The sequence below is a fragment of the Bos indicus x Bos taurus genome, chromosome 4, assembly GCF_003369695.1.
Source record: "Bos indicus x Bos taurus breed Angus x Brahman F1 hybrid chromosome 4, Bos_hybrid_MaternalHap_v2.0, whole genome shotgun sequence".
NCBI classification, from domain to species: Eukaryota; Metazoa; Chordata; class Mammalia; order Artiodactyla; family Bovidae; genus Bos; species Bos indicus x Bos taurus.
Window position 1 is genome coordinate 87,653,372 of NC_040079.1, and position 24,641 is coordinate 87,678,012.

General features: G+C 41.3%; 1 protein-coding gene across 4 annotated transcripts in view; it reads left to right on the plus strand.

Annotated features, from left to right (window-relative positions):
- Positions 1-24,641, plus strand: part of IGF2BP3 (insulin like growth factor 2 mRNA binding protein 3) — a 144,840-nt gene that overhangs the window by 32,834 nt on the left and 87,365 nt on the right. For all 4 annotated transcript variants that reach the window (XM_027539925.1, XM_027539924.1, XM_027539923.1 and 1 more), the window contains one exon: positions 7,521-7,569. In XM_027539925.1, the coding sequence (XP_027395726.1) occupies positions 7,521-7,569 (49 nt within the window). The remainder of the gene's footprint in view (positions 1-7,520; positions 7,570-24,641) is intronic.

Genomic DNA, 24,641 nt, shown 5'->3' on the forward strand with positions numbered 1-24,641 from the left:
AAACTAGATCTGGAATGCTGCAGCTAAAAGATTCTACATGTTGCAACTAAGACCTTGAGCAGCCATTTAAATAAATAAATATTAAAAAAAAATAAGAAACAAAATAACAATTGGCCCTCCATGTCTGTGAGTTTTGCATCCATGGATTCAACTCACTGCAGATGAAAAATAATTGGGAAAAAAATTCCGGGAAGTTCCAAAGAGGAAAACTTGAATTTGCTTTGTGTGGGCAACTATCTGCCTTTTATTTATATTGTATTTACATCCGTTTACATAGCATTTACTTTGCATTAGGTATTACAAGTAATCTAGAGATGATTTAAAGTATTTGGGATACTATCCATTTTATATAAGGGGCTTGAACATCTGTAGACTTTGGCATCTGGCCAGCAGGGCCGGGGGTACTGGAACCAGTCCCTTTGAATATGGTGGAAGGATGACTGTAATCAGCATGGACATGTGGTTTATTTCTCTTTCCAAAAAAATGTATATTGTCTAGTTCTGGCCTAGAAGCGATGACCAGCCCAGTATCAGTGAGCATTCTAGTGACCAGGTTGTGTTTCAGTATATTATTTCTGACTAAAAGGAACCAGTGTTTGTAGACAGAACTGGTTGAAGATGGTGGCCGGAAGTATACAAATTGGAACCTGGATAATCATAACAAAGCAGACAAACTCCCAAAGATTACTGGAGAGCTGCATCATTTCAAAAGATGCAGGATCTGTGTGTAGAAGCTTCTACTGATTAGCCAAAAATGGGGGATTTCGTGCAGTGGGTTGATAAACACAGAATATCCGTGCATACATAATGCTGTGTGTGTGCGCTAAGTCACTTCTGTCGTGTCTTGACTCTGTGCGACCCTATGGACTATATAGCCTGTCAGGCTCCTCTGTCCATGGATTCTCCAGGTAAGAATACTGGAGTGGGTTGCCAGTGCCCTTCTCCAGGGGATCTACCCTACTCAGGAATCAAACCTGCGTCTTTCATCTAACCTGCATTGGCAGGCTGGTAGAAAATAAGCATTTAGCCGTCTTTGGACAATGCCAGGGGACCAATTCATTATTCTGAAAAGTTTGAAATAACAATGTCTTTGAACTGCAGAAAGAGGACACTGAGATGAGGGTTTGCATGAAGCTGGTTTATTTTGGCGATGGTTTCAAGAAGCAAGAGAGAGGGAGTGGAAAGAGTGAAACGGAGGCTTGGGAAAAGCCAACGAAGGGCACTTTATTGAGGCAACAGGGCCTTTGAGACATGAACAGGTAGGCCTCCCAAGTGGGAGAACAAGGGCATTTATCTACTGGTTCCCACGTTCTCCTCTGTAATCTGCAGGTTGTCTTCAGGGTTTCATCTCTCCTCTTCCTCTGGACTATCCTTGAACTCTGCTGAGGCTTGGGTGAAAAACCTGAGGAAAAACAGATGCCTAAGGGGTGCTTCGGAGAAGGCGATGGCACCCCACTCCAGTACTCTTGCCTGGAAAATCCCATGGATGGAGGAGCCTGGTAGGCTGCAGTCCATGGGGTCGCTAAGAGTCAGACACGACTGAGCGACTTTGCTTTCACTTTTCACTTTCATGCATTGGAGAAGGAAATGGCAACCCGCTCCGGTGTTCTTGCCTGGAGAATCCCAGGGACGGGGGAGCCTGGTGGCTGCCGTCTATGGGGTCACACAGAGTCGGACACGACTGAAGTGACTTAGCATAGCAAGGGGTGCTTAGGGATAGAAGAAGGAGGACAACTTCCCTGTGCCCAGGGCTGTCCCACAGTGGTGGATGAAATCAGAGATGAGCTAGGGGATGTGATAAGTGGCACAAAACCCTCTGCTGCAGAAAGGAAAGAATCAAATGTTTATCCTGCTTTCACTCTATTCATTGTGGTTCAGAGTCTCCAGATATGTGATAAAGGAAAGTTGTTCTTCATGGAAGAACTCCAGGTAAATTTAAAAAGTATGGAAGGCATGATACAATGCTGCTGCTGCTGTTGCTGCTGCTGCTGCTGCTAAGTCGCTTCAGTCGTGTCCGACTCTGTGTGACCCCATAGATGGCAGCCCACCAGGCTCCCCCGTCCCCGGGACTCTCCAGGCAAGAACACCGGAGTGGGTTGCCATTTCCTTCTCCAATGCATAAAGGTGAAAAGTGAAGGTGAAGTCGCTCAGTCCTATCCTACTCTGAGCGACCCCACGGACTGCAGCCTACCAGGCTCCTCCGTCCATGGGATTTTCCAGGCAAGAGTACTGGAGTGGGGTGCCATCGCCTTCTCCGATGATACGATGAGGAAATCCATTTTCAACCTTGAATGAAACAGTGGATTTAGGGACTGATCATTAGTGACTGCAGCATCACAGAAAGACAGCCAGAGATAACCTCTCCCTGACCAACAAAAATCTTCAGGTCCAACTAGTACTTTTATAGGGTCAGAGTAACATATTAAACACCATGGGGAGTGTAAGTAGCAAAATCCAGGCAGTGAGAAACCAGAAAATGGCAGGTTTGTGTGTGTTTTTTGTTTCCTGACTGAGTGCAGCAGTGTGTGCACGGGACCTTTTGAAGAAGTTAGCCGTTATCTTCATTACCTCCACCATAGTTTGGCCTCAGGTCAAACAACAGGGGGTTTCCCTTGTGGCTCAGCTGGTAGAGAATCCTCCTGCAATGCGGGAGACCTGGGTTCGATCCCTGGGTTGGGAAGATCCCCTGGAGAAGGGAAAGGCTACCCACTCCAGTATTCTGGCCTGGAGAATTCCATGGACTGTATGGGGTTGCAAAGAGGCTTCTCTCCTTGCTATTCTACTTGCTATTTGTCTACTTAAAGAGTAACTTAAAGACAAACTTAAAGAGTTACTAAAAATACTATTTTAAAAGACATGAGAATGACAGAATATATGGGGATGATGGTTACATTCTGGGAGGTAGGCATCAGGGAAGAGCATGGTAGTTTCAGTTGTCTTGTTCTAATTATTTGGGTGGGTGGATTCATATATGTCTATGTTTTGTATTAACAATATAAAGATGTTATGCATCTGTATATATCAAATTCAACATAGCAAACAATTATTAATATTTAAAATGACTCAATGCAATGAATAAAACCCAGAATGAGTTATTTGTACAAGATTTATGACCTTGACCTTCAAATTAATAGCAAGAAAATGTAGTGAAGGGATTTTCTTGTGTCAAACAGACCTTAAGAGACAGCTACTCTACACATGTGGGCATATTGTTGGTATCTTGATATAATCAGGTCAACTGTAAAAAGATAGCAATTAAGCAATTGGAAATAGAGTAAGTATTCTGTACCTAAACAGCATATTAAAAAGCAGAGACATCACTTTACTGAGAAAGGTCTATATAGTCAAACCTCTGGCTTTTCCAATCATCATATACAATGTGAGATGAAGTGTGTACAGTTGGTTCAGCAAAAAGGCTGTGTGCTGAAATATTGATGCTTGTGAATTGTAGTGCTAGAGAAGACTTCAGAGTCTCTTGGATTGCAAGGAGATCAAACCAGTCAATCCTAAAGGAAATCAACCCTGAATAGGAAGGACTGACGCTGAAGCTCCAGTGCTTTGGCCAAAGACCCTGAGGCTGGAAAAGATTAAGGGTTAAGGGGGTGACAGAGGATGAGGTGGTTAGATAGCATCACCTACTCAGTGGACATGAGTTTGAGGAAACTCAGGGAGATGGTGGAAGACTGAGGAGCCTGGTGTGCTACACTCCATGAGGTTGCAAAAAGCCGGACACAGCTTGGTGACTGAACACCAAAAATGTTCTGTTCTGTTAAGGAATTTTTGTTAATCATTTTAAGAAACTATAATGGTGATAGTTATTTTTAAAGCAAAAAGGTCCTTTAGTAGGTTTTTCCAGATGTACTGTAGCATGACAGGTCGTGTATGTGGGATTTGTTGGTACACATTTGAGTAGAAATAAATAAGATTTAGGTAGGTAATCATACTTGATAAACTGATACAGGCATATGGAGGTTGATACGATTTCTCTAGTTTGGTGTCAACATGAAAATTTGTATAAAATCAATTTAAATCTGTACTATTTATTACTAAAAATTTTGAAGATGCCCTTAGAAGTCTATATGAGTTCTATTGGCTCTTAATCCTGTACTTAAACCAACTTTTAATAAATAGTGAGTACTGGATTTTACAGAAACTATTTCAAGCATAATAAGCATTTTTGAAAGGTTAAATGGAAGAATTCCCTGGTGATCCAGTGGTTAAGACTCTATGCTTCCAGTGCAGGGAGTGTGAGTTTGATCCTGATCAGGAAACGAGGATCCCACAGGTTGAGTGAGTGGCAGGCCAAAAAAGAAAAAAAAGGTTAAATGAGAACTTAAACTTTACCTCATTTTTCCCTGTTGGCAGAAAAGCCTTAAATTAAATTCTATATGATTAACTTATAGATTGTGTGGAAGTTTTCTTTGAAAATAGCACAGGTGGTTAACTTCTTTGTCTCCTGTTTCTGGTCTCAAAAACCTGAAAGTTTTCTTTGAAATAGCACAGGTGATTAACTTCTTATTCTCCTGTTTCTGGGGCTGTTGATCTTCCCACTGTAATTTTCTATATTCCCACTGTCTTCCCACTGTAATCCCACCATGACTTTATCACATCAGCTGTAATAAAGTCACTGGGAATGTTCGTAGTTTCTGCATGGTGGGTCTGTGAGTCTTGTGTTTTGTTCCCCTCTCTGTATTACAACAAATGTTAATTTAACTATCAATTGAGTGCTGCTCAGCTGCCAAACAGTGCTCCAGGCTGTGACTGCGACAGTAAACAAGACAGCCTAACGAGTCCCTGCCCCTATGGGGTGTGATCCTTGTAATAATACTTGGGTTGTGTTTTAGGAGGAGGTGAAATGCCAGCTTATTTTGTTGGTAGTTAAAATTAAACTCTAATGATTCGGTAATCACAGAGGAGAAACAAATACCAGTATCTGTTTTCTTGACTCTTAGGTATTTAGAATCTAATTTAAATATAACCTAATTCTGAAAGCTCAGATGGGAGATGGGAGCTGGGAAAACAAAGTCGGAAAACATAGTTCTAGATGTCAAAACTCTATGCTGTGCTTAGTCGCTTCAGTCGTGTTCAACTTTTTGAGACCCCATGGACTGCAGCCCACCAGCTTCCTCTGTCTGTGGGATTCTCTAGGCAGTAATACTGGAGTGGGTTGCCATGTCCTTCTCCAGGGGATCTTCCTGACCCTGGGATCGAACCTGAGTCTCCTGCATTGCAGGCGGATTCTTTATCTCTGAGCTACCAGGGAAGCCTGTCAAAATACTAACTTTATGAAAATAATCCTGATGTTTGTCTAAAGTGAAACTTTAGAGAATCAGATAATGGAAACTGGACAGTCAGTTAAGGGAAATAATTATTCTGGTGTAACTTCTAATAAATAAATAGGTGTCAGATGTACAATTTGAAGAATATGTGGGGAAAACATGGCTAATGGATTACTTCTAATGAACAAAAAATGGTGTCCTATTTAAAGAAATTCTTGGGAGCCTTGTGAAGTAGGTATTTGTTCTTGTAATAAAGAAGAATTACCTGCTTGGTGACCTTAAGTCTGTGTACACTTTTGTGTGTGCATTGGGGAAATTTCTTTAGTAATATATATACCCATATATATACACCCAGAAACAGAGTCCACTAGGATTGAATCCTGGGTTTCTTAACACTGTGCTGTTTTTTCTTAATGTGTCAGTTGCTTGATTAAGACCGATTAGTACTTGCAAATGTGTAGTAAATAATTCTTACTTCTTAGTTACCCAGGCTGAATATTTACACAATGTGAGTAACTTTTCTGCTTGCTAAAGCAGTACATGGAAGATTTGAAATCTGTGTTTTAGGAATACTTTTATTAGGGTGTGTTTTTTTAAGGTTTTTATAGAAGAATATAAAACTTATACAAAGACAGAGATACAGTATGCCTCCAGCAGCTTAAATAGTTATTAGCGCATGATTTATCTTTTAAACAAATTCCAGGATAGGATGTGTAAAATCTTAAGACTACACGGTGTTTGAAAATGTTTTCTTAAATTGACATTCTCTCACTATCTCTGATACTTGCCCTTGGTGATTATGCTTTGTTTTACTGTCTAATAAAAATAATGTAAAAATGATTTTCCTTTCATCCTCTATTTTATGATTACAAACAGGACATACCTGAGTTTGGCTAATTAACATGCTAATATAGCGTTCCCTAAAGGTGGGCCACAGCCCATGGGGTCGCCAGGACTCAACCTCGCGATTGAATAACAGCGAGGGGATAGGCAGTGTGGTGGCGTTCATTTAAGTTTTGTGATGAACGGAAAAGAACTATACTATCAATGTAGTCTGCGCTGAGGTACCTAGAAGTGGATCATTGGCCCTGGAAAGGGAAATTGACTGTAGAGCTAGAGGTTAATTATTTCACTTGAGATGTCATGCCCAGTTGCTAGTCTCTTTTTAAAAAATAGCTGGTTGACTTTAAATTCCTTTCCCTTGTAAGAGGGTGATTGGTGTGTGGTGTCCAGAGTACAGTCTCACATAATTCGTGTTGCTTCCTTCTTTCCATCCTTCCTCTCTTACTCGGATAGTTTTGAGGAGGGAGTAGAAGAGGAGGAGGTGTGTAGTATAATAGTTTTTATTATTTTACAAAGTATATATTGTGTTCTATATACATAGTATATATATAGGAATATGTGTAGGCATTGAAACTCAGGTGGGGGATTTTTAATGTTTTTTTTGTACCCTGGATTCCTTTGGCAGCCTGAAATGTGTGGACCTCTTGGAATATTTTTAAATGCATAAAATAAAGCACATAGGATTATAAAGGAAATTATTTTGAAATACAGTTAGAAAATGTTAAAGCTAATAATAACATGTGTTTCTTAACATACATAAATAACAAGTTGTAGCAACACAGCTAACTATCACAGTAGTGAACATACAAGATCTGCAACACCTTAATGTAAAATGAAAATGCCTGACTTATTTTAATGTCAAGAGTACAAGCCGTGTAATTCTACTGTGGTTTAATTCCAACATTCACTATTGAAGGTGGCTAAATATCACTTAGGGGATAGTGAAAATAAATATGACCCCCACCCGTCTGCACCCCACCGCTCCTGTCCACCTTCGTTGAATTCTGTCCATGAATCCTTTGGCTGTGATCTCAGATTAAGAACATCTGGACTAAGGCTTTGTGTTCTGGGATGCTTGCTTTGAGGCTAAAGGGTTTGAACTTAGCATACAGTCATTAGATGAAATGTGTTCACACATTGTGTCTGCCAGTTTTAGTGGCTTTTAGAGTAAGCCACAACAATCCAATGACGCTAGGTTTCCAGTGGTCTCAGTGTGCATCTTGTGATTAACTTGGTCTCCTTTTTCTTTCTTGGGCTGTGTTTTCTTAGTATATATTGGTATGTAGTTAATAAATATATCTTAGGTAGTTTCAAAACATCCATGTTGGCTATAAATATCTTTTGCTTTTATGTTTTTTTTTTTGTTTTCTTTTAAAAAACATTTTAATTCTTCTGCAGGATTCGGAAACTTCAGATACGAAATATCCCGCCTCATTTACAGTGGGAGGTAAGAACTTCTATGTTTAAAACTAAGATTTTAGTATCTAAGCCTGTTGATAGTTTTTCCGAAGATTTTCCTCCTCTTTCCACCTCTTGGATGTGCTTGAACACAATCCTTCTCTATTATGGTCTTTGTCTTGCACTGGGCTTTTCTTTGTAAGGGTATATTACTTCTTTGAAAACAAATCTGCTCTTTGAGGTACTTTAAGAAATTGAAATAGGTTCTGGTATAACTGGGCAAACTTCGTCATTCAATCACATCCCACAGAATCTTGTTTGAGATCTTTCTATGAGTTTTGCTCATTGTATTTAAATATGAAGTTCTCTGGCAATCTTTTTAAAAAGATAAATACTGCTATTTATGCTTTATTTTAAAATGTTACTGTGCTTTCTTTTGCTCAGATGGTGGCACTGTGGTAACTGTATATAAACCCAAATCTTTTAGCACAGTTGAATAGCCTGTGTCAGCAGTTTCCAAACTATGTTGATGATGTCAAGGTGAGAATTTGAGAACCCAGTAGCTGAAAAGATAAAAGAAAATGTCTGTTGACTCTTTCAGATAATGGAATGTGAAAATTCTTAAAACCTACTTCGGAGATGGTAGTGCAGGGAAAACTGCTCAGCTTTTATGTATTTTTAATATAAAAATCAGAAGTAACTAGGTTTGTGTGTTTAACATTAGTTTTCTAAAATGGCATTTGAAGAGACTCTGAACTATAACCTTCATCAAAATGCAAAGAATGGTTAAAAGATTTGAGTTGGGTCTCCAAGTCCCAGTTGGTAACAGATAGCTTATGCTCACAGTATTTTGCAGCACATGTATTTTCAGAACAGTATTACTGAATTTAATCTTTGCAGGAGGACTTGATTCTTTGGTCTATCCTGAACATTTTTCAAGTTACATAATGTATAAAAGGTATATTTTGTAGACAGAATCAGTGACTTCTTAGGTTAAACTCAATGCATTTTCTTGTTTTAGTTTAACATCTGTTTAGGAAATTCAGTATCTTGTTGGGTGGGTCCCTGAATGAGTGTTATGGTATCAAGATTACTGGTTTAATCCCAATTTTTATTAATTTATTTTAAAGTGAAGTATTGTTGATTTACAATGTTGCATTCGTTTCTGGTATACAACTAAGTGATTGAGTATTACACACACACATATACACATATATATTCTTTTTCAGATTAGTTTCTGTTACAGGTTATTTTGTTATTGTTTAGTCACTGAGTTGTGTCCAACTCTTTGCAACCCTATGGACTGTAGCCTGCCAGGCTCCTCTGTCCATTGGATTTTCTAGGCAAGAATACTGCAGTGGATTACCATTTCCTTCAGGGTGTCTTCACCCACCAGGGACCAAACCCGTGACTTCTTCATTGACAAGTGGATTTTTTTACCACTGAGCCACCAGGGAAGCCCCTATAGGTTATTATAAGATACTGAATATAATTCTCTGTGCTACGCAGAAGGTCCTTGTTAGTTTATTTATAGTAGTGGCGTCTGTATTCATTAATCTCTTCATTTTAATATGGGCAGCGTTAAATGTGATTTTCTATCTGGGAACTAGATCTGGTTTAACGGCTTTCGATGAAAGAGTCAGGTGGTGGCAGCCACTTTTAAGTGAGTTACTAGTGTACTAGCATAGCATCTGTAGGCAGTGGTTGTTGCCTTATACTTCATCCTGTTGCTTCAAATTTCGCTCGCAGTGGATTCTCAAGCATTGTTGATTGTACTTTTGGTGGCTTCTCAAGCTTTCAGTTCATTGCAGTCTTCCTTATTCTGGGTAAAATTTAATCTCTGATAATAAATCTTTATTTGTCATATCTAACTTTTTCTTTTATATTTCATTTCCCCTCCCCATAGTCCTTTGAGGTGAAGTAAAGTTGGAGACATTATCTCCATTTTCAATTAGGCAAATATGGGCCCACAGGGTTCAAAGAACTAAGTAAGAACAGATACAGAATTTAAAGAAGCATGGATCTAGACTTTGAAACTCTTGACCTTTGATCCCTTTGAAATTTAAAGAGTGGTTTGAAATACTGATTAACAAAATTTATTGAGGGTTTGTCAGAAGTAGGATGAACTGTTGGGATTTTTGCTTTCCTTGAAGACTTGAATGAACACCATCTGTTATTTCCTTTCTGAGGAGTCAGATTTTTGAGGGTCTTTGTTTTCAAACTTTTTATTTTATACTGGGGTATAGCTGATTAACAATGTTGTGATACTTTCAGGTGAACAGTGAAGGGACTCAGCCGTACATACACACGAATCCATTCTCCCCAACGCTCACCTCCCGTCCAGGCTGCCACATAACGTTGAGCAGAGTTCCTTGTGCTGTACTATAGGTCCTTGCTGGTTACCCATTTTAAATATAGCAGTGTGTACATGTCCATCCCAAACTCCATAACTATCCCCGCCCCCCCACCCCCGGCCTCTATAAGTTTGTTCTCTGTCTGTGAATCGTTTTCTGTATCTAAGTCTGTGAGTCTCTTTCATTTGTATCATTTCTTTTTAGATTTCCACGTGTAAGGGATGTCATACGATAGTTCTCCTTCTCTGACTTCACTCAGTATGACAGTCTCTAGGTCCATCTGTGTTGCTGTAGATGGCATTTTTTCATTCTTTTTAACGGCTGAGTAATATTCCATATGTATATGTACCATATCTTTGTCCATTCCTCTGTTGGTGGACGTCTGGGCCATTGTAAACGGTGCTGCGGTGAACACTGGGGTGCGTATATTCTTTTGGATCATGTGCTTCTCTGGACACACGTGCAGGAGTGAGATCTCAGGGTCATGTGGCAGCCCTGCTGTTAGTTCTTAGGGAGCTCTGTGCTATTCTTCACAGTGGCTGCATCTATTTAATTCCCACCCGCAGAGTAGGAGGGTTTCCTTCTCACCCTCTCCAGCGTTGCTGGTGGGTTTTTTTGATGATGGTCATCCTGACTGGTGTGAGGTGGTATCTCATTGCAGTTTTGATGTACATTTCTCTAATAATTAGTGATGTTGGACATTTTTTCATGTGCCTTTTGGTCAGCTCTGTATCTTCTCTGGAGAAATGTCTATTTAGGTCTTCTGCCCATTTGTTTATTGGGTTTTTTGATGCTGTGAAGCATCATGAACTGTTCATAAATTTTGGAGACTAATCCCTTGTTGCTCACATCATTGCAAATGTTGTCTCCCAATCTGTGCATTGTCGTTTTGTTTTGTTTATTGTTCCCTTTGTTGTGCAAAGGTCTTGAGTTTAAGTAGGTCCCATTTGTTTATTTTCATTTTTATTTCCATTATTCTGAGGAGTCCCTTTGTGTAACATTTGGTTTGTACACCCTGACTGTGGCGGTCGTCTCATGCCAAAGCCTTATAGAAGGTGAGGTTTTGCACTTACAGGTTTGGACTCCCTCTACAATGGAGAAGTTAGACTTTGACTCCACTAATTAATCTAAGAGTCACTATATGGAATGACCAGACATTGCACACTTCCTGACTTGATACAATAGGAAATATATAGCAACACAGATGAAATACTCTTGTTAAAAAAATAAAGGTTTAAGTGGGATTCAATGTCAATCTGACTTTGAGTTTCTAAAAAGTATGGAAGGGAGAGGCACCGGTGAAATGATGCCATGAAGAAACATAATAGCCAACTCCAGTATATGGGACATTGTACAGGACAGATGACATTGTTTACTCATCGAGCGATGGCATATTAAAAGGGAAGGGGACTGTTAAGGAATGAGACTTATGAGGATAACAAAAAAGCAATCACACACCTGAACTAAGTTATTGGTGAACCTTGTCAACAGTCTTGAAGGAGCAGCATGGAATATCTTGAAAAGCCTGTTTTTTGCAGAAGGCTTTTGGAGTCAGACTTACAATTGTATCCCAGCTCCACTACTTACTAGTTAGGGGATGTCTGAAGTGATTTTTAAAAAATTCTTTTAGTCTCATTTTCTTCCTTTCTAATATGGGGATAATAATAGCCACTTCATTGAATTGCTGTGGACATTAGAAGGATTATATATGCTTAAGCCCTTAAAAAATGCTTAGTACATATAAGTGCATGCTACATTTTTGCTATGATATGAACAACGAATTCATTTCCTCCCAGCTTTAAGTTCTTGTGCTTAACTCAGATCCAGCCTGCAGCACAACACAGAAGACCACTAGATATCACACCAAGAGGAATTTAATGTGCAGACTTACACAAGTGCTAGTTACACAAGTGCTGAACGAACAGGATGGAACCCGTAGATACTGGCTGTAGAGAGCAGTTACACCCTGAGCTGAGTGGGGGAGAGAGGGGCCAAGGGAAGAGGCTGAGGTTATGAGATACCAGAAGCTGGGACGAAGGGCTCAAGTAACTGAGAATGAGCAAAGGGATGCTCCCTGGCCATGGCTGGTGCTGGGGATGGGGAAGAAGGGAGGTGATGAAGCTGGTTCTGGGGATGCCCAGAGCATCTGGAGTCTGAAACCCATTGCTGTTAGGATGATGCTGAGAGGAACAGCTGATTAATGGGGAAGAACATGTGCCATCTCTTCTTCTGCCTTCCATTTTCCCTCTAGTGCCTTCTTTTTTGGATATTTTAAATTTTTATATATGTATGTACATATTTGGCTCTGCCAGGTTTTTAGTTGCAGCATGTGGGATCTAGTTTGTCAACCAGGGATCAAACCCACGCCCTCTGCATTGGGAACATGGAGTCCTAGCCACTAGACCACCAGGGATGTCCCCCTTCTAGTGCCTTCAATCAGCAGAAACCAGTGGGAAACCGCTGACAAAGGTGCGACAGGGTGCAAAGTCCCAGCCCCCAGCATCGCAGAGTTGAAAGGTGAATTTGGAACTAAGAGCTTAATATCTAGTCAGAGCTCCGTCTCAGAAGCAAAAATCCCTCCCCTATGCTGCTAGTGCTCTTCTAGGCCGTTTTCTGTGAGGTCCTCAAAGAAGTGGCAGATCTGGGACCATGATGCTCTGAGGCGCTTTATAAAGTCTGTAACTGGATTGTTAGTGATCCTTATACCACTGTGATAGCTTACTTTCTATTTCTTATTTATAGTGTCTTTACACCACTATATTCTACCGAATGATACAGGGGGACTCGGGTTCTTCGGATCCTGCGTGCTTTGTGCGTCATGCTGGGGCTAAATGATTTCTAGCCATTTTGTTTTGGATGATGATAAAGTGCACTCAAGGACTCTGGAGTGGCTAAATGTTTCACTAATGTGTTTTAGTAGGTAAAATATGGGAAACTTAACTTTTGGAAGTACCTGCTGCCAGAGAGGTGAAAGTGAAAAGTGAAGTTGCTCAGTCGTGTCCGACTCTTTGCGACCCCGTGGACTGTAGCCCGCCAGGCTCCTCCGTCCATGGGATTCTCCAGGCAAGAGTACTGGAGTGGGTTGCTATTTCCTTCTCCAGGGGATCTTCCTGACCCAGGGATCAAACCCACGTCTCCCGCATTGCAGGCAGATGCTTTAACCTCTGAGCCAGAGAGGTAGGTTTGTTTTTTCCCCTAAATATGTGGCATGTAGAGGGAACTAGGAGAAACTGTTTCCTCTCCACCTCCCACCCTGTGGCCTTTTCTATTTAAATCAGTTGACTTCGTAAAATTATTTTTTTGGGAACATAGTTGCTTTACAATGTTGTGTTAGTTCCTGCTGTACAGCAAAGTGAATCCGCTGTACGTACACATATGTCCCCTCTCCCTTGAATTTCCTTCTCTTTTAGGTCACCACAGAGCATTAGTAGAGTTCCCTGTGCTATACAGTAGGTTCTCATTAGTTATCTATTTTATACATAGTATCAACTATATATATATGCCAATCCCAATCTCCTAATTTATCCACCCCCACCCCTTGGTATCTATACACCTGTTCTGTACATCTGTGTCTCTGTTTCTGCCCTGCAAATAAGGTCATCTGTACCATTTTTCTAGATTCCACATCTGTAGGCTAATATATGATGTTTGCCTCCCCACCCCCCCACCCCTGATTTCACTCTGCATGACAGACTCTAGTTCTATCATGTCTCCTCAAATGACCCAGTTTCCGTCCTTTTTATGGCCGAGTAATATTCCGTTGTGTACATGAATCACATCCTCTTGATGTGATGAGATCCTACTCATCTTTTAATGAAGCATCTGGGCCTTGAGGCAAAGGCAACATTCTTCATTTTCCAGCAAGTTGTAATTTTAAAGTGTGCATTTCTGAAGTATTTTTCAGATCACATATTCAAAATTATGTGATATTCAAGCCACCCTCTTGGCTAAAGTACTTGAAGAGTAGATTTGTGATGTGACCAGAACTGGAAGGGCTCCTCTAGAGATAGATGGTCTTGATGGTGGACAGATCTGTATCCTCAGATGCCTCAGGAGACATAGACATGATTTATAGGACAAGGATTTAAGGGTTCTTGGGCAAACACCAAAGAGGTGAGGAGGGGATAGAGCCCCAGCAGAGCACTGGACTTTAAACAAACACCTTGAGAATCCTTTTTCTTTTGCCTTTCTCAGTGTCTTAAATTGGTCCCATTTTCTGAGTTTAAGGAGTGTCTTTCTTCATTTAAAAAAGTAAATTGCCAAGGCCTCAGGAAAGGGCTTCTTACAGTTACTCCTCATCTTACTATCTTAATACTACTCTCCAGTCAAGGTTACTAGTACTTACAACATGTTAAAAGGGGAGACCTCCCCTGAAGGGAAGTGTAAGACCCATTAATTACCTAAATGAAGTGTCTGTAGTAAAGGGCAAGTTAGGTTCTTATTTGGGGGTCACGTATTGAAAGTAGAATAATGTTTTTTCACAGAGGTTATTGTCTGGGAAAATACACTGAGCTGTTGGGTGATGGTCTGCTCTTGCCTGGAGTGACTGTATTTTCGGAGGCAGGATTTTGAATATGTGATCTGACAAATACTGATGGGGAATGCATAGATGACCAGTGCAAGTTCGGTGTATGAAGCAGGGCACTCAAAGCCAGTGCTCTGGGACAACCTAGAGGGATGGGGTGGGGAGGGAGGTGGGAGGGGGTTTCAGGAGGGGGGGATACATGTGCACCCGTGGCTGATTCATGTCAGTGTATGGCAAAAACCACCATAGTATTGTTAAGTAATTATTCTCCAATTAAAGTAAATTAATTAAGAAAAATTAAAAAAAAAGAAAATTACAATTTGTTGGAAAATGAAGAATATAAGTTGGTTTTATCTCAAGGCCCAGATATCAGATATTTCCTGGACTTCATTGAGGTGAGAAGATGAATATCTCAGGAAGAAACTCTGAAGAGGTTTCCACAGTGTAAAATTCATTGTTCTGCCACGTTCATTGTCTGGTGTGATGGAATAAAGGAAGTAGGAGCTGTCTCCTGGTCTAAACCTAGGGAAGTAAAGGGGGGCCCCTTCATAGCTAAAGCATCCTCAGCTTGCATCCAGGCTTTTGACATAGCACTGGATTAGCCTCTGGTTCTTGGCATGGAAAGCAAGTAGCCAGTACACTGAAAATAAAAGCCCAAAGTTTTAAGTTGAACATTGTAATATAAGATATTCTTTGCTTTTTTTTTCTCAGCAGAGTCATCTTAATTTCTCTTTCAAAGGTCTCTTTGGTTCTTCTGTGTAAGCTTAAAGCAGTTTTTGGCAGTAAGTGGATCTTGTCGGAAATCTTGAAAGGCTTTTTCTGTAGGGACCTAGGATTGTACTAAACACTTTCTTTATTGAAAATCTTAGGTTTGTTAGTTTGAACGTACCTCCTAGTTTGGAGAAACTTGACTTCTAGGGCATAGGGAATGTTAGAAAGCCTTGCTTCCTTCAGTGATTAAAAGACGTTTTTTTCCTCTGAAGTTCGGGGGTGGGGAGTGTGGCATTAGTGTAAGATGTAGTATGAAGAGGCGAAACTTCCCTGTAAATTACACCAAAGTGAGTCCTGGCCACTGTGGTAAAAGGGCACAGGGAAAAACTTCAGGGCGATGCCTGCATTTCAGACTGTACTGAAAAATGCACTCTGATCAGACATCTTCTTGTAAGACGAGGCAAGTACTTCTAATGGAGAAATGCTTACTAATGAGGGTGAGTTGTAGATGTTAGAAATTTCCATATGATTAATAACAGTTTCTTAAAGCTGGTAACATCTCAGTGAAGACTATTTTCTTTCTGTGTGGACTCTGAATATAGTAAGAAAGACTGATATTAGGAGACCTCCCTGAATTCACTACTGGGATATAGAAGTAGCAATGTCATTATGCTGGGTGCTGGCAGAAGAAGGGAAAACAAAAGGGTCTTTATTTAGAAATAAGGAAGGAAGCAAGAAAGTAGTGACGCCTTGTTAACTAGTCTGGGGGGAAATAAATAATAGCATAGTTAGAAGCATAGCATAGAATATCAGCATGGCACAGAAATAGCTCATAGCACTCCTTCATGGGAAGACTTGGATGACTGTGTGCTGAGAACCCGACTGCCTGAGAGACTAGGTTTGGGTGGGGTCACTTCCAAATGAAGAAACTTAGGCAGGGGCCTTGGAGTCTGTGAGGTGAAGTCCCCAGTGAAGGCTGATGTCCTTAAAAGCACAGGATTTGTCATTCATATTCATCTCTCATAATGCTGAGTCCTGTTTGGTGCCCTGATCAGTGTGGTTTGGTGCTGCGTGGTCCATGAAGGGTATGCGAATAAATGCCATACAAAAATTAGATGAGACCAGAGCATCTTAAATATAATCAACAACGTAACAAGGTGAGGTCCTTTAACTCAAACAGCAAAAAAATACCTGTAGAAACTTGGGGTTTACATTTAAGCATGAACTGAGCAAGAAGTCATAGGCATTAATGTGAAATATATCCATAGCTGTTTGGTCTGAAGCATAAATGACAACCTGGGGAATTGGCCTCTGAAGGGTGGAGGGCAGTCTTGTGGGACTGAACCCTTAACCTGCGAGTCAGATTCTATCTACCTGTGTCAGAATTGAGAAAGTGTCAGAATTGAGCTGAGCGATCGGACACGCATCTAGTGTCTGAGAATTGGTTATTGGTGGTGTGGGAAACACCCCCTCCACGTGTTGGAATTGGACCTAGCAACCCAAAAGAGGAAATGTATTCTAAAACAGTATTTTATCTATGTATTTGGCTGCACTGGTTCTTAGCTGCGGCCTGCGGGATCTAGTTCCCTGACCAGGGATTGCACCCAGGCTCCTTACGTTGGGAACACGGAGACTTTAGCCACTGGGCCACCAGGGAAGTCCTGAAAGAGGAGGGTTTGTTGGATTGTTTGAAGAATCATCATGGCTTCAGTGAATTTGAGTACGAAGAGTTGTTAGAAGTAGTTGATGTCTATCAAATAATTTTGAAGGGATGTAGCGGGCGACTGAGACCGCTGATGCTGCCAGGTGATCTTTCTTCCCCATGGCTTGACTCTGAAGACTGGCCATAAACCGCTGACACTTACTGAGCACTAACGTGCCAGTATTTCTGGTCCTGATCTGCTGAATTGACTTGTTTTAATCTTCACCACAGTCCCATGATCTTACTTTACAGATGAGACAGCTGAGGTCAGAGAGGTGAAGTAATTTGCCCAGGGTCACGCAGCTGGAAAGTGGTAGAGTTTCTGCTCTTAATCAGGTTACTCAAACAGAACACTTCCCCTGAAAGGTAAGTTTCTATTTCTTGAAATGATCATCACTTATTTGCTTTCATCATGCCCCTGAAAGTTTGACAGTGAACCCAATAGAAACTGGATCTTCCCTGGGTCTGGAGGAAATATATGGTTATGTGCAATGAATGGGCTCAGATTATTTGGGGAAGTTATTGGTAAACTGTTCTGTTTAGCCACCTGTAGACAATAGAGTTCTTCATGCATCGTTGCTCTGGGAGGGCCAGACTTTGCCTTGTTTGAAATGAGCTGGTGCAAGTTGTTCGGGGAATACCAGCCCTGGATGATTGGTGTACGAGGCGTGTGTTCGAGGCGTGTGTTCTGGTCCTAACCAGCTCCCTATCTGTGTTTGCTCTGCCCTTGCATGTGATGCCTGGACTTGTGTCCTGTGCTTCATAGTTCTTCTGAGATGGTCATCTCAAAGGTCCTTTATCGAAACTTTTTATTATGAAAAATATCAAACAAAAAGGCTAAATCAATGATACTTTGCAACCATTATCAATGTATGGTCAGTCTCTCTTTTTAAAGTATTTATTATTCATTTGGCTGCGTCAGGTGGGTCCCAGTTGTGCTACGAAGTTATCTTTCGTTGCCGTGTACCAACTCTCTAGTCGTGGCTCGGGCTCAGTTGTAACGGCTGCAGGGCTTAGTTGCCCTGAGATATGTGGGATCTTAGTTCCCTGACCAGGGATCAAACCTGTGCTCCCCTGCATTGCAAGGTGGATTCCCAACCACTAGACCACCAGGGGAGTCCCAGTCTCTCTCTTTTTTAAATAACTCTATAGCTTCTTCCGTCTTTTCCCAGATTATTGAAGTACATCCTGGACATCACATCACTTAATTCAGTAAACACTGACTTCATCTCTAAAAGTTAACGTCTCTGTATTAGTTTGCTAGGGCTACTGCAGAACACCACACGCTGGGTGGCTTAAACAACAGTTTTTCAGTCTCACAATTCTGGAAGCTGGAAGTCTGATATCAGAGGGCACTAGTGATGAAGACCCTGCCTGCCTAAGATGCAGAAGGTGCCTAAGACACAGGTTCAGTCCCTGTGGAAGATCCCCTGGAGGAGGGCATGGCAGTCCACTCTGGTATTCTTAGCTGGAGAATCCCCATAGACAGAGGAGTCTGGCAGGCTACAGTCCATGGGGCCACAAAGAGTCGGACAGGACTGAAGCGTACTTAGCACGTGTGCATGAGGGCCGTGAGAGAAGGATTTGTTCAGGGCCTTTCTGATCGGGTAGTTCTTGGTTTGTGACACTAAATCCAGCCTTCACATGGTTTTGCTGTGTGTGTGTCCATCCAGATTTCTTTCTCTCTCTCTCTTTTTTTTTTTTTTAAAGATTTTTTGATTTGAACCATTTTTAAAGTCTTTATTGAATTTGTTACAATACTGATTCTGCCTTATGGTGTTGTTGTTTTTTTTGGCCAGCAAGGCATGTGGGATCTCAGCACCCTGACGAGGGATTGAACGTGTACCCTCTGCATTGGAAGGCAAAGTCTTAACCACTGGGCCACTAGAGAAGTCCCCAGATGTCTCCTTTCTATAAGGATACCAGCTATATTGGATTAGGGACCATCCTAATGACCTCGACTACCTCTGTAAATATCCTATTTCCAAATACAATTGAATTATATTTGGAATACAGTCTAGAAATCAAGACTTAACTGTATGGATTTTGGGGAGGATGGATATAATTCAGTCCTTAACAGTCTCTTTAAAAAATTCATGTGTTAAATGAATAGTAACTCTTACATTTCAAATCTAATCATATTTCCTTGATTATCTTTTATAAAAATTCTTTGAGTCAGGACCCAAGTAGGATCTTTTTTAACACAGTTAATAGGTTCATCTTTTTTGGGGAGGGTGTAGTGTATTTGTTGAAGTTGGTTTTATTCTTTAGAATGTTTCACATTGTTTGCTGAACTATATCCGTGTGTGGTCACTTTACACGTTCCTCTGACCCTTGTGGGACTTGGATTAGAATCAAGTTCACTTTTGGCTTGCTCTAACATAATTTGCATTTTGGGGTTGTGCAATGCCATTGATCATTGCTTAGATTTCAATACTGTATGGCTGTAGGATGGTAATACTCTAATTCTACTGTTTCTTCATATATTAGTTAGAATGCATTTGTATAGAGGAACTTGTCCTTATTAGCTATTGAATTATTGAAGGAAAGATTGAAGGCAGGACGAAAAGGAGATGACAAAGGGAGAAGATGGTTGGATGGCATCATTGACTCAGTGGACATGAGTTTGAGCAAGCTCCAGGAGATGCTGAAGGACAGGGAAGCCTGGTGAGCTGCAGTCCACGGGGTTGCAAAGAGTCAGACACGAGTGAGCAACTGAACAACAGCAGTAGTCTGTGTAGGAGAGAAGGAAAATGGTTGATTCTTTCCACTCATTTACTACCTTAAAACATAGGGTGCCTTGGCATCCTACAGGGATAACCAATGAGTTATTTTTGTTTTTGAACCAATGAGGTTTTGTGTGTAGTTGTGAGCTCATGAGTTGAAACATACATGGCTTTCAGAATTACTAGAATCGTTCTTACTGATGATCAGATTATCCAGTCCTGAGAGGCCCGTCCTCCTGATGCCTCCTTACTAGTTGATAGCTTCCTCGATCGTTGGTTTAAGAAATTCCAAGTTTGTCTTGTACATTTCCTGTTGCAAGGACTGGAATAAGCCCTTGCTCCAGAAAGCCTGCTCTCTTGGGCAATGGTATTTAGAGATCATAGTGTGATCACATCCCTTGGGACCACATCCATTGGTGTTTCCTCAGTCCTTCATTTTCTTGCAGCATTTATGCTCAGTTCCTCTCCCTGCAGGCTTTAGTCATGGTTACTGTTGTGTATTATTCCCCGACATGTGCTTCTTCATTCTTTTTTTTTTTTTTCTGGCCACGCTGAGCTGCATGCAGGATCTTAGTTCCCCCACCAGAGAGCAAACCTGCCCTCCTTGCATTGGAAGCTCGGAGTCTTAACCACTGGACCACCAGGGAAGTCCCATGCTTCTCCATCTTAAATGTGAACAGTTCTATGCACTCTTTTGTTTTATCTCTCTGAGAAATTCCACTTGTTTCTACTGTGTTTGTTTTTGCTATTTGGAAGCAAACATTTACTTAAATATCCATTCAACTAAGGTGTCTAAAATCGAATCTTCTCTCTTGAATCGTTGCTTTGCTTTCTCTGTGAAATGTAATATTACTTAGGTCATTTGGGCTTGGCCTTGACGTTATTCTTGATTCTCTTTCTCGCTGTTGCTCTCTGACCACAGGGCACTGGGTGGTGTTAAGCACCCCTCCTCCACTCCCAACCCCATGCTTCCTTTGGTTTGGTTTTCTTTCTTGACTACCACCCTGAGGAGGATTCACCTCTAAGTCAGCCATCGAAAGCATCTCACCATGTGTAAATAGGGAAAACAGCCTGTAGGCACAACCATCCTGTGGAGGAGTGTCCATGGAGGGCTGCTGTTCATGTGTTCTCAAGCTGTAAGATAATTTTTAGAGGTGCCTGAACACTAATTTTAAGATGCTGTGTTAGTGCCAAGTTATGTTCATTGGCCAAGTTGCCAAGTGCCAAGCTCTTTCAATTTCACAACCTGCAGATGAGTCCTGTAATACTTCCAGCGAAAACAGTTGGCCCTTTTCTGTCTGAATTACATTAAACCACTCACAACCACAAACAGATTGCATATGGTTGTAAACAGGAAAGGTCATAAAAAAGAAGTTTTCAGTTTCAGTAGTATTCACTTCAAGTCATAGGAGATTAAAGAAGAAATAATTGGTAAGTCTCTGTTTCTGATTTACGTGATTGCTATACTGCTTCAAGTTTAGATTGGTGATTAGGAATAAATGCTATCCTATGAAAAACCACTGAGAGGAAAAGAAGTTAACTACTTGTGGGTGGGAAATAGTGTAATAGTTATCCAAACTTTAATGCTCCATAGCCAAAAAAAGTGACTTTTAAAAAGCTTTAAGATGTTAAAGCTTTGTAATCTTTTATTTGCACAGGCTCCAATAGATCTTTGTTTTAATGTGCCAAGAGCCCTAAAAGCACTGACCTAACCCTTGCTGTTTTTGGTGCAAAATGGTACTCTTTGAGTGTGAAGTAAGAGATTTGTCCACTTGATTGAGGCCGTAAAGACAGAGGACCCGTGTCATTTTCTTGACATTTCTGATATCAAATACACGGCATCTTTCCAGTGCCACTTCTCTGTTCCTCCAACACCAACTTAAGTGTCTTAACAATTCATTTCAGTTCTGATGTTGTTCAGTTTAGCATCAGACTCCACAGGACCACCCTTGTTTCAGATGCCAGGTGCAGAGGAATGCCCAGGCTACTCACAGTTGTTCCTGGCTGACCACAAAGCTGGATGGAGGGTCCCACAATACCCTGCTACCCTTTGACAGTTCACTAGAATGGCTCACAGAGCTCAGGAATGTCCGTTACTTACTGTGACCGATTTACTCTGAAGGGTACAACTAGGAACGGCCGAGTGGAAGAGATGCACAGTGCAGGGTGTGAAGAGAGGGTGTGGCGCTTCCATGCTCTTTCCGTGTTTGCCTTCTCCCCACATCTCCACATAGTCACCAGCCCAGAAGCTCTCCAAGCCCTGTCCTTTTAGGGTTCTGTGGAGACTTCTTACGCTGGTGTGATTGATGAAGTCATTGGCCGTTAGTGATTAACTCGATCTCCAGCCCCTCTCCTCTCGCCAGGGGTGGAGAAGTGAGAATGTAAGTTCTGAACCTCTGGTTGTGCCTGAGTCTTTCTGACGACCAGTCCCTCATCCTGAAGCTGTCTAGGGGTCCACTGAGACACGCCTTGTCAGGGTGAAAGATACTCCTCGTCACTCCTGTTGTTCAGGAAACTAAAGGATCTGTGTGTTGGGAACCAGGGACGAAGACCAAATACATACTTCTTATGCCTCAGGAGACAGATTTATCCTCAGTGACTGGCATCCTTGGCACAGAACTTTTCAAAGTAGAAATGGTGGGAGAACAAGTTGAATTCTAGCTTTTTATGTTGTAGCCATCTTATTGTAGAGGGGCCTTCTGGTAATTTAGAAGAAGGCAGTCATAAACCAAGGAGATTACCAAGTAGCTTGAATTGAAAAAGAAAGCCAAAACAAAACCCCCCAAAACCCCAAACCTCTGGTGGAGTCGAGTTAGGAATGAGGCTGAGGGTCACGCTTGTGTCCCATGTGGTACTTTGAGCTCCCCCTCCCCTTTCTACCTCTGCCTCCTGCCTCTTGCTGCTAATACCAGTTTATTATAAAATATCCAAATCAGGAACAGCCAGGTGAAATGGACGCATAGGGCTAAGTATGGGGGAAGGGCATGGGGCTTCTTCCCCTCCTATAGGCTTTCCCTTTTTTCTTCCCTCTACTTTTTTTTTCCTTCCTGTTCTTGAAAGCACAGAATTACATGAAAACAAAACTCCTAGTCCCACATTGAGGTTTTCCTTTCTTGTGATGGTCATTAGAGAGCAGTTGAACTGAATCAAAGGTGAGTTTTGTTCTGTTAATTCTGTGATATATACAAAAGTGGATCAAACTCAGTGAATATCATCAAAATGAGGTGTGAGAGTTAGCCTGCAGTTTAATGGGACATTTGTGTGTGCCCCCCGCCACCCAGTGAGGGTTTATTTTTTAAACAGCAGTGAATGGAATTCCCTGGCGCTTCAGTGGTTAGGACTGGCACTTTCACTGTAGTGGCCCTGGTTCCATCCCTGGTCGAGAAATTAAGATCTCATAAGCCTTTCGTCATGGTCAAAAGAATAAATAAATAAACAAAAAACAAACAAAACAATAGTGAAAACTTCACTTTAAGGAGAAAATCAGTAACCTATTTCAAAATACTGAAAAAATTAAGAATGCTTAATTTACTCATACAAACCATCTACGATCGTATGTAAAAGGAAAAGCCCAGAAGAGCAAAAATCAAAACGCTGACAGTAGTGTGATAGCCTTGTAGGTAACTTTTCTTTTTTATCTTCTTCAGAGGATCTCTGTTTCATTGTTAAGACCCTTTTCTTAACGGGATATAACTTAAATACTTTAATTGGAAACCAAGGTTGAGTGTATTTTAAGGATGAATATGGGCTTATTTACAGATGGCTAATGGCTCAGACGGTAAAGCATCTGCCTGCAATGCGGAAGACCCGGCTTTGATTCCTGGGTCGGGAAGATCCCCTGGAGAAGGAAATGGCAATCCACTCCAGCACTCTTGCCTGGAAAATCCCATGGACGGAGGAGCCTGATAGGCTGTAGTCCATGGGGTTGCTAAGAGTCGGATGCGACTGAGCGATTTCACTTTCACTTTCATGGGCTTATTTAATAACCAAAATAGGGATGAGTTACTGAGTCCAAGAAGACAATGGAGAGAAATAAGTCTGATTTTTTTTAACTGGAGGATAATTGCTTTACAGTGTTGTGTTGGTTTCAGTCATACATCAGCATGAATCAGCCATGGGTATACATATGTCCCCTCCCTCCTGAAATTCCCTCCCACCTCCCATCCCACCCCACCCCTCTGAGTTGTCACAGAGCCCCAGGTTGAGCTCCCTGCATCATACAGCAAATTCCCACTAGCTTTTTGTTTTACATATGGTAATGTATATGTTTCGGTGCTACTCTCTCAATTCACCCCACCCTCTGCCCCCGCCCCAGTGCCCGCAAGTCTGTTCTCCGTCTTTGTCTCAATTGCTGCCCTGCACATAGGTTCATCAGTACCAGTTTTCTAGATTCCAAGAGGAAGCTTTAAGATTGATGGTCAGGAAGGCTTACATACTGTGTCAGATACAGACAAAGTGCTGGATAGGAAATCTCTTTTAACATCCCTTAAAATAAATGAGTATTGGAATCCATTGAAAGTGACATGCCATTCAGATAAAATGGGGGCTCTTGGCTTCTTCATCCTATGTAAAAGGAGTCTTCAGGAGTCAGACAGGACATATGTATAGAGACTTAGGTTAGGGGGTGGGGGAAGATGTTAGTTTTGTTGGCTTTCTTTATGACTCTATCATGTTCTTGATGTCTTCCTGCCAACTAATTTACTATAATAAAGTATGAAATTAAATATGTTTGAAAATGGACTTTTTGGGGGGTATAATTTTTTTTTTAAGTTTTAACATGTACATATTTGTGTTCTGTCCTTGCAGTCAGGATATACGACCATCCTGTCACACCAGTAAAAGCACCCTCGTGATGATCTTGTGGTGTCACATCCAGCTGCCTCCACCAACAACTGAAGAGTTTTGCTGTGTGGGTCATATGAGAAATACATTTAACCTTATAGGAAACTGAGAAACTGGTCTCCACAGTGGCTGTGCTGCTTTTACATTCCCACCAGTGATCTGAGTGACCCAGTTGGTCAGCACCATCACCAGCATCTGGTGATGCTGGTGTTGATATTTTTATTTTAGCTGCTCTAATAGTAGTGGTGTCTCATTTTGGTT